This window comes from Miscanthus floridulus, unplaced genomic scaffold, assembly GCF_019320115.1.
Source record: "Miscanthus floridulus cultivar M001 unplaced genomic scaffold, ASM1932011v1 fs_152_2_3, whole genome shotgun sequence".
Lineage (NCBI taxonomy): Eukaryota > Viridiplantae > Streptophyta > Magnoliopsida > Poales > Poaceae > Miscanthus > Miscanthus floridulus.
Genome location: NW_027096281.1, coordinates 14,981 through 31,977, shown reverse-complemented (window position 1 = coordinate 31,977; position 16,997 = coordinate 14,981). Strand labels below are relative to the sequence as shown.

General features: G+C 43.0%; 3 protein-coding genes across 6 annotated transcripts; 1 reads left to right on the top strand and 2 right to left on the bottom strand.

Annotated features, from left to right (window-relative positions):
• Positions 1-1,118: 1,118 nt before the first annotated feature.
• Positions 1,119-5,429, top strand: LOC136530530 (cyclic dof factor 2-like). Its single transcript, XM_066523261.1, has 2 exons — positions 1,119-1,538; positions 3,576-5,429. The coding sequence occupies exons 1-2, from the start codon at positions 1,368-1,370 to the stop codon at positions 5,094-5,096; spliced, it is 1,692 nt and encodes a 563-aa protein (XP_066379358.1). The 5' UTR covers positions 1,119-1,367; the 3' UTR covers positions 5,097-5,429.
• A 681-nt stretch (positions 5,430-6,110) lies between these two features.
• LOC136530528 (mediator of RNA polymerase II transcription subunit 27-like) lies at positions 6,111-11,450 on the bottom strand. The gene is made up of 8 exons (XM_066523255.1): positions 11,321-11,450; positions 10,776-11,231; positions 8,900-9,061; positions 7,360-7,813; positions 7,065-7,124; positions 6,773-6,841; positions 6,530-6,573; positions 6,111-6,438 (listed from the first exon to the last, which is right to left on the bottom strand). The coding sequence occupies exons 2-8, from the start codon at positions 11,102-11,104 to the stop codon at positions 6,297-6,299; spliced, it is 1,260 nt and encodes a 419-aa protein (XP_066379352.1). The 5' UTR covers positions 11,105-11,231; positions 11,321-11,450; the 3' UTR covers positions 6,111-6,296.
• Positions 11,451-11,473: 23 nt separating this feature from the next.
• LOC136530529 (uncharacterized) lies at positions 11,474-16,020 on the bottom strand. 4 transcript variants are annotated; one of them, XM_066523259.1, is made up of 5 exons: positions 15,592-16,006; positions 15,308-15,382; positions 15,072-15,181; positions 14,002-14,068; positions 11,474-11,832 (listed from the first exon to the last, which is right to left on the bottom strand). In XM_066523259.1, exons 2-5 carry the CDS (start codon positions 15,372-15,374, stop codon positions 11,768-11,770), a joined length of 309 nt encoding a protein of 102 aa, XP_066379356.1. In that variant the 5' UTR covers positions 15,375-15,382; positions 15,592-16,006; the 3' UTR covers positions 11,474-11,767. The 4 variants fall into 4 exon arrangements, with proteins under 4 accessions (XP_066379356.1, XP_066379354.1, XP_066379355.1 ...); XM_066523257.1 differs by lacking the exon at positions 11,474-11,832 and adding an exon at positions 11,839-12,182 and having other exon boundaries at positions 15,308-15,490; positions 15,592-16,020; XM_066523258.1 differs by lacking the exon at positions 11,474-11,832 and adding an exon at positions 11,839-12,182 and having other exon boundaries at positions 15,308-15,457; positions 15,592-16,020.
• Positions 16,021-16,997: the final 977 nt, after the last annotated feature.

Genomic DNA, 16,997 nt, shown 5'->3' with positions numbered 1-16,997 from the left:
TTCAGGGATTAAAGTCCATTAATGCAGTTGTATAAAGACAATATTACCCATATTGAGATGAAGATATTACAGCTGCCGGTCACGGGTGGGATAGAGAGTAACGAGGGGCAGGATTGTCTCCAAAATACTTTAGTCCAGTTTAGTCACCCCCTCATGGACTGGAGGACTAAACTCTTTAGTACAAATTTTAGTCCATGTATTTGGCATTTTAGGGACTAAAAGTGGATATTTTAGTCCACATTTTAGTTTAGTCCATGGAACCAAACATGCCCTAAGACGGTATGGAGGGAGTAGTAGACTACAAAACCGGACATCAAGGGATGGTTGGGACTGCTTCGCTCCATGTTTTTAACCCCGTTCCACGATTTTTAGCTAAATAGTTTTAGCTCCACGCACTCTGTCCGAGGAAAAAGATTGGAGTTGTGAGAACACCTAAAGAGGTACTCCACAAACTCCAGTTTTATTAGAGCTGTTCCACGGTGGAGTTTGTAGAGCAGAGTTTGTGGAGCAGTCCCAAACATCCCTAGAAATACTTACTAACTATTGAAACCGTGCAAAACCACAATAATTCTACCTTGGTTTTCATTCCATGTGGCACATTTTTAAATATTAAATTTAAAAAACTGTTAGGGTATGTTTTGATGCATACGTATTCATCTTAATACACATGCGTTAGAAAGTGGTTTGGAGTGAAAATTAAACTAAGTTCTACCCAATCTATGCCAATATACATGGATTAAGTTGGACACAATTGCATTCAAACGAGGCCTTAGCTGTGTCAACTACTTTATATAGACGCCACATGGGATGAGAACCGCGGCAATATTGCTGTGCCTGTGGGGTTGTGTTTTGTCCAGCTTCGGTAGTTTAGCAGTAATCACTGTTTGGTTTTATAATTTAAGGTTAAAAATCGAACTATCACGAGAGATGAAAGATAAAAAAATAGATATTATCTAAAAAAATTAAAGGAATCAGAAAATTTGAGCTATGGTTAAATTTGAATGGAAAACTGTTTAAGCTAGATTTGAAAGGATCATTAGACCTCTCGCACGATGTCAGTATTAAAACACACACATACCATTTTTTGCATTCTGTGGGGATGTATTTGCAACTTCTCGCGAACTTTTGGTTTGGATGACACGCTTTTAAGAGCGAGGCCCCCATCCTCAAATTCCTCTGTTTTTTTCCCCAATTCCACAACACCCCGTTCCCATGTAGAGTAAGAGCTACTATATCCATTAGAGCCTCAGCCTCTCTCTCTCTCTCCTCCAGCTTGGTTCCTCTCTCTCGCCGCTTCGAGAGCGCGTAAGCAGCAGCGCGTGGCTTGCGTTCCTGTCGGTCTCGCAGGCAGGTGCAGGAGGACGAGGATGTCGGATCAGAAGGATCCTGGGATCAAGCTCTTCGGCCGGGTGATCCCGTTGGAGCCGGAACCCGCGCCGGGAACCACGGAAGCGGAGGACCCGCCGCCCCGCCACGACCAGCCGCCGGATGAGCTGCTGCAGCCACGGGCGCCGGAGGTTGCGGCGGCGGCGGATGAGGTCAGTATATATGATCTCTTTCACGTTGTCACTCCAGCGAGTGGCAGAGTTGTCATGTCACTACCGTTGTGGGTGGAAGGAAGGATGAGGAGATGCGATTTTTGTGATCAGCGGTTCAATTTATGTTACGCGCTCTTTTTCAACTTTCTTTTTTTCGTTCGCGATTAAATTTAGTGTCGGGAATCTCGTCTGAGGTTATTTAGAATTTGGAAGTCCAAGCTAAGAACAGGGCGAATTCGTTTGTGTGGGCGGGCGCTACGAGGTGCAGGCCGATCAAGATCAGCGCGAAATTCGATTTGGATTTATGAGTAGAATGGATAGACCTGAATTGGGTTGGAATAGCGTCCAAAAAAGTACTAACTGCCCGTACACAGTTTGTGCCTGGAATTCCGGACCACATTTTTTTTCTCTCCTTTTGGCGTGAATGAATACCTGAGCAGGCAGAGGCATTCAGTTCCTGCACTCTGCAGAAACAGGCTTCCATTCCTCGTTCCTGACGGGGCCAGTGGCAGTGGCACCTTGATGGCTTGATCTCAGTCTCAGTTCGAGCTCAAACTTTTGTGTCCAAAATCCATGTAAGCCGCCACAAAAGAGACTGTAGCTGTTGGCTCCCTGGGGGTGCAGATGGGGCAGCCCATGCTACAGTAGCAATAGGCATAGTTGGTAGGGTGTCGTCCTCCTCGCCTTGTTTCACCCTGTTCGCATGTTATTTTCAGCCAGGCTTATCAGCCAGCCAACAGTGTTTTTCTCTCACAACATACCAGCACCAGCCAAGCTTATCAGCCTAGAAACCAACCAGTGAATAGGCCAAAAGTAGTTATTGCTGAGGAGTTCAAAGGTAGAAATCAGTGCAAGGTGTAGCTCCCTTTTGTGGTGGAGTGGTCCTTCCATTCCATGGACCAGGACCATGGCCTTGTCACTGTCCAAGAGTGGCCGCTTAGGCCCTTGGCTTTTCATCCTGACAAAAAGATGTCTTGATTTGGCTAACAGAGATGTGTATAGATTTGTATGATCAGGAAAGTGACACTAAACAAGGCCGCCTAGGAGTGCATGAGAAACAGGATTAAGGGAGGAGGTTTGAATCATCCCTTATTTCAGTTCATCGATGTTTGGATGTGCATTTTTCTCCACTTCATGTACCATTGCATTGTGTATGGAAGAGGCCACACTGCTACAGCTGATAAAATTTGTATATGAGCTGCCGCACTTGAAGAACATTGTGGATTAATGCGAATTTCTCTATCCCATCTGACTTAATTTGAACTTGCATGGCATGTTCATTGCAGATTAGTTAGTGATCTGATGCTTCCATGCTTTCTGTTCCTTGATTAACAAAATGAAATCCTTTTTCAGGAAAATTCATAAACTTCATCCATATAACAATTAAAGCTAAATAATATGACTACAAATACAATGATGCAAGTATTGGTTCCTTGCTCTGTCTTGTTGAACATAGGCACAAACAAAATGTTCTATGCCATTGTTACGTTTAAAAATCCAACTGCAATTTTCTTTGAATTCAAGATACCTTTTGATAAGAGCAATGTTTTAAATATCCAGCTATAGCTGTTTTAGACCTCCAAATGCTAAGCTATGAGTCGATGTCTCGCTATGTTAGCTCTGAATAGCTCGGCTATTTACTGTAACTCATAGCTTAGAAATAACTCATCTATCGTGCATTTATCATTGAGAAGTGCTTGATGTATCTCCTAAGGTTCAACCATGAGAGAAGACGTCTAGCCTTTATCATTTTCAATACCCTGCCCTTCATATTTTATATCCTGGATTCTAAGACTACCTATGGTGAGCCTACGAGTACATTATTAGTGGTTCTACTTTGTTTTTTTCTCCTTTCTTGTCGATTCTTACTTATTTTCTATACATGTTTGTTATTTTCTGTTATTTTAATACTAAAATTCTACAAATCATAGCTTCCACTATGACTGTCTATATCTGCTGGTAGCCTTTTTCTTTGGCCTGCTGCTACACTGCGCTATTGAAAATCTTGGATAAGAGTTTCTTGCTCTAATCTTGTAGGATCAACACAATGAAAAAGAAGAGAAACATGCTAATGAAATGGTTGACGTGCCACAAGAGAAGGGTAAAGAAATCAAGGTTGACACACCACAAGAGGAGAAGGATAACGAAATGAAGGTTGATGTGCCACAAAAGGAACATGATGATGAAATGAAAATTGATGCACAACAAGAGAAAAAAGATGAACAAATGGAAGTCAATGCATCACAAATGCATGAAAATATCAAACCAGCCAATTTACCTCCCTCAGAGCATAAGAAACAAGAAGAGGGCCTGATGAACAGTACTGAAGATAAAGCAGCATCAGATCCAAAGGGGGAGAATGAGAAGACATCAAATGAGGAATCAGGCCAGGACAAGGCACTTAAGAAGCCAGATAAGATTCTATCTTGTCCTCGGTGCAGCAGCATGGATACAAAGTTCTGCTATTACAACAATTACAATGTTAATCAACCAAGGCACTTCTGTAAGAATTGCCAGCGGTACTGGACTGCAGGGGGCACTATGAGGAATGTACCTGTTGGTGCTGGGCGGCGCAAAAGTAAGAATGCATCATTGCACTACCGTCAATTACTGATGGCCCCTGATTGTATGCTGGGGTCTAGAGTGGACATATCAAAGTCAGTGCTCCCTGAAGCTCTTGTATCTCCACCTGCCCCGATACAGCCAACCAGTCGAAATGAAACAGTTCTAAAATTTGGGCCTGAGGTACCACTTTGTGAATCGATGGTGTCAGCACTGAACATTGATGAGCAGAGTGTAGACAACCCTGGATCAGCACCAAGAGGTGAAAATAGTGAAGATAACCCTGTATCTGGCACATCATACAATGGTGTGCCTGAAAACATGGTTTCCGTCGATAAGAACGGAGCACCAGTTCATTGTAACGGAGTTGCACCAGTGCCTCAGTATTACCTTGGAACCCCTTTCATGTACCCTTGGAATGTAGGATGGAACAATGTCCCTGTGATGGTGCCAGGTAAAAGTATTCCCGAGTCTGCTTCTGCTTCAGCTTCAGCTTCAGAGAGCTGCAGTACTAGTTTAGCTCTATGGATGAACTCTCCCATGATGCCAGCCTCAAGACTTCCTAGTCCAGCATTTCCATACCCACTTGTGCCACCTGCGCTTTGGGGCTGTTGGTCTGGATGGCCAGCCACGACTTGGAACATACCATGGATCAGAACTAACGGTTGCATGTCCCCGTCGTCATCAAGCAACAGCAGCTGCTCGGGCAATGGGTCTCCTACTCTGGGTAAACATTCCAGGGACTCTAATCCACTGAAAGAGGAGAAGAGAGAGAAATCACTGTGGGTTCCCAAGACACTACGGATCGATGATCCTGATGAAGCTGCAAAGAGTTCAATATGGGCCACCCTTGGCATCAAACCCGGAGACCCTGGCACTTTCAAGCCTTTCCAGTCCAAGGTCGAGAGCAAGGGACAGAGATCAGATGCTGCTCAGGTTTTGCAGGCGAATCCAGCAGCATTATCACGCTCGCAATCGTTCCAGGAGAGCTCTTGACTTCATACCTGCAGTCTACCTTATAGTTTTGGTATTGTAATCCTTACATGCTAGTAGAGTTTTGCGGTATGTGAAAAGATCAGCAAAGAGCTTCTTGTATAGCCACGTAGTGGCTCTTGCAAAGAGCTTCCATGAGAACTCCTTTCGAGATATGTATGTATTGTAAATACTCGACATACTGGTGTTGTATATTCAGTATTACGCAGGACTCAGGAATAGACCCACCTCTCACCTGGTTTGGCTCTGGTTTATGCTGTAAACAGTTAACATGTAGTGGATAATGTTGCAGTGGATGAACTAAATATACTCTCAAGTGAATCGTTTTAACTGTCAGATTGTGTTTTGTTTCACTTCACTGAGTTGGGCATATTCAGATTTCACCTCCATGAGCAATTCTCAAACCTAGGAAAGGGAATCAAGTGATCAACGTGAATTATGCCAGTTCCTTAATGCAAATCGAGTACAATATCAGCAGGAATTACATTGCTGCACTGATTCTGTAACACCTCAAATGATACAGGCCTTGTTTGGATCTCATGCATATTTTAAGAATCTTGATAGTGGCTATAGATTATAAGCATCTGGATTATACATTTATAGTCATTAGAAATAGCTATATTGGGTCCATAGTTGGGCTGTTGATTGTGTCTGTGACCCAGTTTGGTAAAGCTCTCGAGCTAACTAGTTAGGTATTTGTAGTTATAAAAAATCTTGGATCCGAAAATAGAGAGATGTTGGGAACACTTATATGATTCATTTTATTTATAGTTTGGCAAGATATATAATTATTTAAACCCCTCTAATTTAATCTGCAAATTGCAGACCCAACATTGGAGCTAGAGCTATAGCAAACATGCCCAAAAGCTAAGTGAAATCAGATAGCAGAATTATAAGAATCTAGTTGGACCGATTGTATAACCTGTACAAGAATCTGGGTTGTTTAGACCAGCTCTGGATTTCTATTTTTAAATTTGAATTAATCTGTAGGTTAATCTGGGCAAGAGGCCAAGAGCGTAGAAGATCAAGTACCTAAGCAATCAGTAACGTTTCTGTACGTAAGTCACCTGATGGGTTGCATACATTCCAGAAAAAGAATACTGTTTTACACAGAAAGACTGTTGTACACGTACTTTGTCAGTGACAATGTCAGAAACATCCTGTGCTATCTAAATAGTCTCGGGTGTTTCTTAGAAGCATCAGCTAGCCATCATAGGAAGAACATCCAATGTGATAGGCCTCTTGAAGATCTGGTCCAATATTAGAAGTCTGGTGATAGGGGCGATGGACAGGAGGCAATAGCAAAGCCAAGGACTTGTCCATCATCAGAAGCCGTCCGCATTTGCTGCACTTATATTAATCCAAGAATTGCTTATTAGACCAGCAGAAATGCAAATAATGCTATGGGAATGGAGTTTGACATCTAGGAGTAGTACCTGCAAACCTTTGTAAACAGAGTCTGATAGCTGGCAATCCAACGCTGCAAGACAATAAAATGTTTTTAGTAACAGAAAATGTCTGAAATGACAAACAACAAAAGTGTAGGAACTATGATAGCATCGATCAAAGCTTTTGCAATGATTTCCCCCATAAAAAAAATCTCAATGACTAGTTCGAGGAAAAATCTCAATGACTGGATTACTAATGTGAAGAAGGAACTGGAAATTCTTGCAACGTACCAAAAGCAGAGAAAGTGCTTTACTCGGCTCCACACCGATGAAGTACTGCAAGGCCTTGTCAGCATGCTCCTTCATAATCAAAACATTCTATTAATCTCACCCACCTTTTCGCTTCTAGGGCTTGTTTGCTTTAAGGCCTGTCAGACAGCAATCTCCACCCTAGGCTCACAAAATCCAACGCCTGGGAATGCATGGAGAGCCAGGCAAATCTGGCTAGGTTCAAAGCAAACAGGCCCCTAGTGCCTCTTATGAGAACAAAATTTAAAATAAAAATATAAAAACACATACTTACCTTTACATGCTTAAACACATGATGCACCGACGTGCCCCTCGCATGAAGATAGCTTCCCCCCTAGCAAAATATTCACATAATGTGTAAAAAAGGATATCTACCAAATTTATCAACTGGGTGACTGAGTTTGCTCATTAAGAGTATCATAGAAACATGCTACAACAATGAAGTGATCTTGGTACATAAGAAATTAATAATCAGACATACTGTGAAACATCAGCGCATGGCTGCATAGCTGCTCATGCAATGTTCACAACTGAGGTGGACAGAGTCAACATTTAGAAAAATTCATTACCTCAGTGGAAGAGAAGAATGCCACTGCATCAGGATCAGTAGATCCAGCAGGATGCAATGACACTACAGCTCTAAATATTGAAGGAACCAGCAATTCAATTACTGCAACTTGGTCTATGGGAGTTGTCAGAGCACCAGATCTCGATTTACCCATATTTTGCAGGTTCAGCTCTTTAGATGGATCCACAAAGTCATCATCCATCAGGGATGCTAATGATGAAGCTCTTTTTGACCAATCCAGATGCCAGTATGTGAATATTTTCATGTTAGGTACTTCATTTTCTAAATTTTTCAGTATTTCAGATAAAGATTTTTCCTCTAGATCTCCGTTGCTGGCAATCAACTTTGGCTTTTTGGTGACACCAGGTTCACCATCATTGAGATGGCTAAGGACTTCGTCTTCTAGATGAGGAAAGAATCTTCTTTTCTGGTCAGTGAAGGCCTTGAGAGCTAACCTGAAAACATGGGTAAGATCAAAATCGTAAAAAAAATTGAGCGTATCTTAAATGAATAATGCAAAACTACAGAATCATTTCTCCAGTTTTCTGCCAAGTCTCCAAGATAGTAGGAGATGATTGGGTGGCATCCAAAATCGCCACACACACCACCGTTATTCATCACAGCCAGTAGGGATGGCTGGAGGCCATGATTGTGATTGGAGGACCACCCAGATAGGACACCAGTTCCGCAAAACCCTCTAAAAAACACCATTGGGGTGTGTGTATGTGCGTGCGTGTGTGTGTGTGTGTTGGGTAGAGGGGTGGCAGTGGTCACTGTCTCACTGGGGTGTTAATTGATTAACTGTTTTCATTTGGTTGATGGAATCAAAATTAAACAAAAGTGATAGTTGAGAGACGTAACCTGTAATTTTTCCTTATCCCAAAATGGAATAACCATAAATGGTGTATAATTTCTAGATACTTTTAGTTTGCTATACAGAAGTGAACAGGAACACACTTGTGCTTAACTCTTGTCCTCTCCCTATAGACTGGTGGGTGATTGCAAGCACCACAAAGTACTAACATCCAAACATGCTTACGAATTAAAAAAAATTGTGACATTTCCAATGCCATTCTAAGTCAGGTGCATTTGAAAAAGGATGAATTCTGTTCAGCACAGTAATTAAAAATGACCCCGATTGAAAAGACAAAAGTAGTGGTTTTAGATGAATGAGGAAGACAAATTCTTGCAGATGGAGTGAAAATTCTCAATTAGAGAAAGCAAGGTTCAAAACAAAAACACAAATGAGAAAAGGGAGGAACAGGCCATAGATTTTCTCATAAAATTCAGGCCAGGAAAGCACTTATGCACTTGCAAGTCATAGTGATGTCCAGAACTGAATATGACCGTGATTGCATCAAATTCAGCTGTCACAAAGAATTATATTACCATGAAATAAACATTACGAAACCACATTCTGTTAACATAGGCTAGTGAAAATGTCGCAAAGAAAAGTAAGTTCATAGGGAGAAGCACATTATTTGGAGTATTAACTAAATAACTAAACAAGCCAACACAATATACTAAGTAATGAATTTTACCTAGTCCTGTCCACAGCAGATGCACCAGCCTGACCTGCCAGTTGCCGCTTCCAAGCATAAGCTACAACAGCACCATCTGGACAAACGAGTGGCATGTGCAATCCCCATGAATTGCCTCGAGCTTTAAGGGCCCCATTAAGGACTCCAGACTCCTCTAATTGCCTTCCTAACATTAAAACAAGGAATTATTCACAGATGAAAAAGAATGGCTAAAAGGAAGACAAGATATTTGTTAGTCTACATCTACACTAAAAAAACCTGAGAAAGTTTGACAATTCTCAGTACAAATTCTAAGCCTGATTAATGATAATAAAGAAATAGTTCCATTCTACATGAAGATTTAAAAAACGAAAACTAAGTTCTCAGTACAAATGCATAAAATCTACAAATAGAGTAGTGAAAAAGTAAAAGTGAGAGTATAATAAAACTGCAAAGCTACAATTTATCCATGGACCAAAAAGTGAAAAATGATGCCATTCAGCATCTTAATTCTGAAGCTACTTCCTTTGATCACAACTAACATCCATCTAGGTTTTTCCTAAGACATTTTTTAGCTTTTACTAGCAATATTTACAAAATATAATTATATGATACATGAAAAGGGTTATATACGCGAACGGACCACTAGCTGAGTTGGTTAGGTGGCGCTAGTAACACTCCTCAGGTCCTGGGTTTGACTCCTTGTGGGAGCAAATTTTAGGCTGGGTTAAAAAAAAAATCCCATCGTTTATCCCAAGTCAAACCACATGTCTAAGGCCCGGCCCCGGTCATGGTCGTTCTCACATGGACTACGGTGCCGCCGTGTATGGGTGAGGTAGGGGTTCGGGGGTTTTCTCGATCTGCATGAGAAGGTCTTCTTCTTAATGCAATGCCTAGGGGCTGTCTTACCCCCCCGTAGGTCGAGTTTTTTTAAAGGGTTATATACTACGAAAGTATTTTCATAATAAATCTGGTAATGTCAATTTTGTGAAGTGCATATACATATATAAAAATATTATATTGATGGTCACAGTTAAAAATATTGACTTCGAACAAACCTAGATGGACATATATATACAATCTGAGGAAGTAGTTTACTAGGAGAATAATGGCAAAAAAGGCAACTATGGCTGAAGATCTCTTCATGGCTTCAAAATACCCTGAGTCATGGTTAGGATGGTGTATTAGCCTAGCCATAACTAGTAAGTTCTTCCCCCCCAAGAAAAAACCCTAGTAAGTCCAGTTTTTTTCCCAAAACTTAAGTTTCTGGAATATTTCATCAGCTTTATAGACTTCACAGTTCTATAGTTCTGTTGACATGTAACATGAGTTCCAGAAATGCAAAATAGAACCAAGTTCACCCATCTTGGCAAAATATATTTTGCAAAAAGATATTCATCCAACAAGTCCAAATTACAGGTACACACTCAACAGGGCAGCATGTGTAAATAGAACCACTGATGTCCAATCTTCACAGTACCTCAACAGTTGAAAGCCTAAGAAATGTATAAGACAACAGTAAGCCCCAAAACTAAGAACAACCACAAAGTAGGTCCAAGTTCCGACATAACACTAGTAAAGTCGGTATAACTGAAAAAACTATGAAATATTTTAGTGTGTGAGTGACCAACCCAAGACCTAAAGCAAAGCAATTCCGAACCACAGTTACCAATTTCCTGAATATCTGTTAGACAATATCAGAGGTGCTACGTTGAATCTCTCATAAGCAGAAGAAGTGTAGTGTTCTTTTGAGTAAAATTTTACATTTGTCTGCAGTCAGTAAAACGCAACCGAGTTTTCTGTATAGAAAGCCAGGTGAACTGTACCTAACCTCCCAGATCGAGAGGGAAGGGAGAACGGAGGTGTTAGGGCAGGAGGAGATGCTGGGGGCTGGTACCTGCCGAGGGCGCGGAGGTCCTGGAAGTGGAGGCGCATGGCGGCCTCCTTCTTGACGATAACGCGCTCCATCCTGTCGACGTGCTGGTGCACACTGTACGGGGGAGCGCCGCCGGCGACGAAGAGGGCCTCGAGGAGGCGGTCCGCGCCGAGCCGGATGTCCGCGATGAGCCGGCCCGCACGGCCCAGCCGCTCCATCGCCTGAGCCACCTGCTTCGGCGGCGCGTCCCCGCCCGCCGGATCCTGCGGGTGAGCCACCGTCTGCGCCACCGCCGACGCCGACGGCGCCACCGCAAGTGCCGACGCGTGCGCCTGAGGCTGCTGCATCATGATTCCTGGGCCTCCGAATGCCAGAGCTGCGGGAGGGTTGCCGGCCGGCCCCGTAGTAATTAAAGTAGTAGGCCGTATAGGCCCATTATCGACGCCGATTTGTTTTTGTTGGGCTGACCTCGGCCCCCTAAATAAAATAGAAAAAGAATTTTACTACAGCCTGGGCGTGGAAACCCACCATCCGACTGCACACTCTATTTTAGAAAACCAACCAACCTGCTTGCCAAAAAATGGAAAGAATCGTGTGCGGGAGGGCTCCGCGCGCCCGCCGGACGGAGCACGCCTGCCGAACGGACGCAGCTCCCAAAGTCAGACCCACCAGAAACGGCAGATTCCCCGGCCCATCTTCTAGCCTAAGCATTTGATAACTTTCACACAGTAACAGGTAGGGAATACCAGTTTGGATCTAGATAATCACATACATCATCCAGAAAATCACAGAACCCAAGATGATCAAGAAAATCACATACATCCAAGATTCAAGCAAGTATTGAGGCAAAAGTATCAACATTAACAGGTATTTGAAGTCTGATTAATGCATTTTCTATTCTTCCCTTCATATCTTTTCCCCAGGATTCTTCATGTTTCCATTCTTACAGTTCCCCTCAAATCTTCTGGTAGGTATTTTAATACATCCAGAAAGTCACAAATTATTAGATTTCTTCACATCTTCATCTCTGCTGAGTATTTGGAATGGATCTGCTGGTGCCTTGTCGTCATTGTCCAACCTGTAGGAAAAAAGAGCATAAGTGGATATTTAGAGCTATGATTAAAGTGAGCTGGGAATCTGAATAATGCTGCCATTTGACTACATGATATTCTATAGCACCAATAATCTTTCTTGATAGGCGATACACGACTATCATGTATAAAATCTGAATATGTAGAAGTTGTATCTTATTCAGTTTTGGTTGCATGGGCAGTACCGCAACATGCAGAGTTGACCAAAAATTGCATTTCATTTTCGTTTTGGATATGAGCTAACTAAAACTGCTTCAATAGGGAAACTAAATTGCTTGTAACTTTTGAAGAAGATGCTTTGTAGGGGTTGAAGTGTTCAGGCAAGCCTTTATTCCATCTGTTAGGCAAAATAGTGTTAAGAGTTAAGCAATTATATGGTTATAAATTAGGCAAAACAGTGTGGTTGATAAAGCAATAATAGTGAGATAACCAGAAATGAAGGCCGATAGCTCAGGCATGAGGAGAAATGGGTGCACATAGCTCTAAAATTTAGGCGAGCAAGGTTAGCTGTAATGGCGAGATCAGCGAGTGCCTATGTGGCCCCACTTGGAGAAGGACTTGGGATGGTGACACGGTGGGGAGCACCACGCCAGCCGGATCCAAGGTCGTGGGGTGGCCCAAACCGCACAGCAACGCCGTGCAAGGATACTCCTGCAGCGCGACGCGAGGCTTGCACTCGAACTGTGCGTCCACCTGGCCCAGCAGCTCGTCAGCGGTGCCTTAGATCTCCACGCTGACAACGGAGAGGCGGAGCACAGGGTGACTAAGTGGTGCCGGCTCCGGGGGCCTAAAGTGGAAGGGCATCGCAGCCTTGTAGAAGAGGGAGACGTGGATGCACCACCTGATGGGCCAGCCATCGGAGCCGTAGACACGGGCGACGCTCCCGTCCTCGCCGTCCACCATGAAGGAGACGGAGGGGGAGAGGGTGTCGGCGAGCGCATGGCAGGGGAGAGAAAGGGAGGAGATAAATGAGAGATAATGCAGAGGGGGCTTGTGATAAGGCCGGCTTCCATCCGCACAGGTGCATTGGATCATCCATTAACAGCGGATGGGTGTGTGTGCGTGCAAAGATAAAATTACCGCCCGGCTAAATGAAGTCATTATCACATGAGGCACTCTTTAACTAACAATCTATCATCTAAAGATACACAAAGTAGTCTCTTTAAGCCCTATGCTCTAGTACAAAAGCATGGATTGGCATCATCATCAATGCCAGATCATTACAACACTAAGAAATGCTAAAACTAAAACAGAAAAATGCTTTACTAGAATGAACAAATTGCTTGTTCATTTAGCATAAGTTGGCTCTAAAATGAAATATGTGGGCTCACCACAGTTGTTAGGATTAGGCATTGCACTGGCATGATGAAGAAAGCTAGGATCCATGGGCTTACCTCTATTCTGATGAGTGAAAGAGGTAATGGTTTTAATAATGCCTCGAGCAATGACGGGAAAGCACCACGCGATGCACTGCCCACATGCTCATCACATTGTTTTGATCCTTGGGTCTCTTCAACGGCAGACATCATATAGGGAAGCTCTATCTAAAGACGCCCGTGGCCACCCCTAATTGCAATCGTTAGATGGTGTTCATATATGAATTTGTTTATATATTCAGCATGTTCAAATTTGGTATGTGCTTTAGGCGCATTAGTACTAAACAAAAGCAACACAGGTAATGTTCCCTATGCTTCAGGCCATAAAAAATAAAGGATCAGAATCAATGGGACACTACTACTTGTTGGTTCTAAACCTAAGGAGCAACAGAATCAAGGTATGTGTGCCTAAATATTTGAAATTTAGTCTGGTACGGCAGGCATTTATGTATGAAACAAAAAGCATTTCTGATGTGCAGTGCGTGTATTTATCTATAGAAGAAAAGTAACTTTGAATCTATATATTGTAGGTAGGCCTTGAAGCATTGTTAGAAATAAGAGTGAATAGATTGTGTCATACTAATCCAATAGTGATCAGATTTTTTTTAAAAAATACAGCAACCATTTAATCAAAGGAAGGTTGCCGTCATACTAGAAGCATTGTTAGAAAAAGGGAATACCAGTACTAATGACTCCATGGCATACTAATAAGTATGCATATTGTATACACTAACAAGTATTAACAATCAATAATAGGTAGAGAAAGGAACCAAAACATACTTGACGTGACACAAAAGATCTGTAGATGAAACACAAAGCACCAGATGAGAGCAAATAAATGTAGCACCTGGAAAAGGAAGGAAATGAACCGTAAGTGCATGATGAAGCCAAGATCAAGTCCAACCACATTATTCTAAGCCACTGGAATTGCGAATTAGAGATTCCAAGAGAAATGGAGGGGAAAGCACCCCTGGTTTCTTACAGAATCTACATACTACTCTGGTGGAAATTTAGTCGGTTCTAAAAACTTTGTGATTAAAAATGATCCCAACTTCACCATATTGATCTAAAACAAGTAAACTTTTTATGAACATAGCATGGAGATAGGTAAACCTTACATACCAGTGGATATAGTTGAAAGCAGTGAACAACTAGCAATTCCAAGAATGCAAAGTTCTCAAGTGCACTAGGCTCCTCAATACATGAGTTTTTTAAGAAAAAAGAAAAAACACATATAAATCTTCAGGGTACATTGCATAGTCATTTACAATGACAGAAAAGTGCACAGGGAAATAAGGGTGAACAGGCATGAATACTAATAGGTAGGAGAGCACATAATGCACACTTGTAGTTATCAAAACGGAATCACTTATGAGAAAAAAATCTAGGCACATCACTACATGAGTTTTGAAAAAGATTTTAAATGCAGATTTGAAATGTCAGGGAAGAAGATAAATACTAACAGTTAGGAGAAGCAACCAAGGAATACGCACTTGTCATGAATAACCACATCATTACATGAATAATAGCCATATTCACATTTTATTACAAAATCTAAAAAAGGCATAATAGCTACTGCACATATGACAAAGTTCATGACTAATGCACTTCTCATGAAAATATCCTAGGCCTCCAAACACACCACATGAAAGATCGCTTAGACCACATCTACCATCTTTTATCAAATATAAGTACACACCGCATGAAAAATCTAAGTACATAGTACAGAGCACCAAAACACATTTAGTACTGAAGCTAGACTGAGAGTGAAATTCAGGAGGAATGCATACAAAATAGTAGGGATATTCCCAAAACGAACCTAAATGCTTAGGAAATGCTAATGAACCTACATTTTGTGGCGCCCAAACTGGAGATCCACCACTCCGATTGAAGCCTAGCAGCGACTGATTCGTGGAGGAGACGAACTCAACAGAGGCGAGATTCACCAATAGTGACAGATCTGCCATGGATTCGTAAAGTGTGATACAGTATGGAGAACATGGAGGATTAGAAAGGCATATGAAACCTAAACGGCGAAGAACAACAAACGGATGCGAATGGAGGAAGGGGAAGGATGATGACGGACCCAAAAATGAACATATCCACCGCCGCGGAAACCACAGCCGGCAAAGCAACCTCCCGTCGCAGCTCATCACAGGATCTGGAACACCAAACACGGCTCAATTCGAAGCCACAAATCGTTCATCCGGCCAGATTCGAAGGGCCAGTTCACAGTCTGCTGTGAAATTGACAGTGATTTGAAACCTAGCTGCTACAAGATTCACCAGGGATCGGAGCCCCGTTGATGCGAGATTCACTGGGATTAGAATGGGCGAGTTGAAGAAAAATGGGATGGAAATGTTAACGCACCTTACAAACCATGGGAGTCTAGGGGAGGTGGATCATCGTAGGCAGCGGAATGCCGGAATCCACCAGACCTCCACCCTTCTCGAACCATCGAGGTTCCTTCTCCTTGAATCATGGGCGAAATCCTCCCTGTTACCTCCGTCCACGAGCGGTCGTCACCGGCGTCCACCCAGATTCGAAGGGCTTTTTCCCCCTCGTCGCCGGCTCTTGCTAGATTCGTCGGGTTATTGCACTGGCGTAGCTCCGGCTGGTGGATTCACCTTTGAATTTTGTATGGGATTGGAAATGAAATGGGAAGACAGAAGAACGAAAAGGAGGGGAGAGAACAGAGAGGAAATGGGGAATCGATATCTGTGAGAGAAAAAAAACGTTGATACGTGTGGCTTGTGGGACATGTCTGCTTCGTTGTGGGCTCGTGGCCGTGCACGGAGAAATCAGGGTGCGTTTAGACCAAATTTTTTTTTTTTTTGGATTTTTGGCGCACTGTAGCATTTCGTTTGTATTTGGTAATTAGTGTCTAATTATGGACTAATTAGGTTCAAAAGTTTCGTCTCGCGATTTCTCGACCAACTGTATAATTAGTTTTTTTTTCATCTACATTTAGTACTCCATGCATATACCGCAAGATTCGATGTGACAGTTACTATGCAAAATTTTTTGGCAACTACACGGGGCCTCAGACGGTAGCAACGGTGCGCATTCCCAAGGCCCTAACGCGCGTGCGCTCGTAAACTAGTAGTATTTAGAGCATCCCTAAGAGTTTCCTAAATATTTCTCCTAAAAAGTCTATGTTTACTAACTCCTAAAAAGGTTTTAGGAGAAAAAAAGAAGTTCATCTCCAATAGTTCCTAATATTTGACTTATAAAAAAAATCAAATGATGATCCCATTCGACGTTTTTTTTCCTCCCGTCCTCTTTTTTTCCACGTATCCTGCTTGAGGCCACCTGTTTGACGATCGCATCCACATCCTGCTTGAGGCCACCTGCTTGACGACGGCCACAGTAGGAAGAGAGCATCCCCACGTGAAATCACCGGCCACCTGCGTGGTTATAGAAGAAGAGAGCACGCTGAGTTAACGTGGGATCAAGGAGGTTGCAGTTCGGACGGACCTCGACAAGGCGGAGGCAAACATTATCGTCGGCGAACTGCTCTAGACGCGGAGGCCGCACATGCGCGTGGCAAGCTGCTCGTCCTGCTCCATCTGCTTGAGCACGCGCTGGATCTACTTGAGCACGAGCTGTCCTCATCGGTGGCCGGGGAGCGCCGGGAGGTGCGCGACGCGGCCGAAGCCGCCGCAGTGCAGGAGATGCGGCGCCGTTGCCCCTCCACGCCGGCTGCTGGACTTTGCAACCTCGCACGCTGCGTCTTTGGAGAAGATTGCTAGGGAAAAAGGTCGCGGGAAATCTTC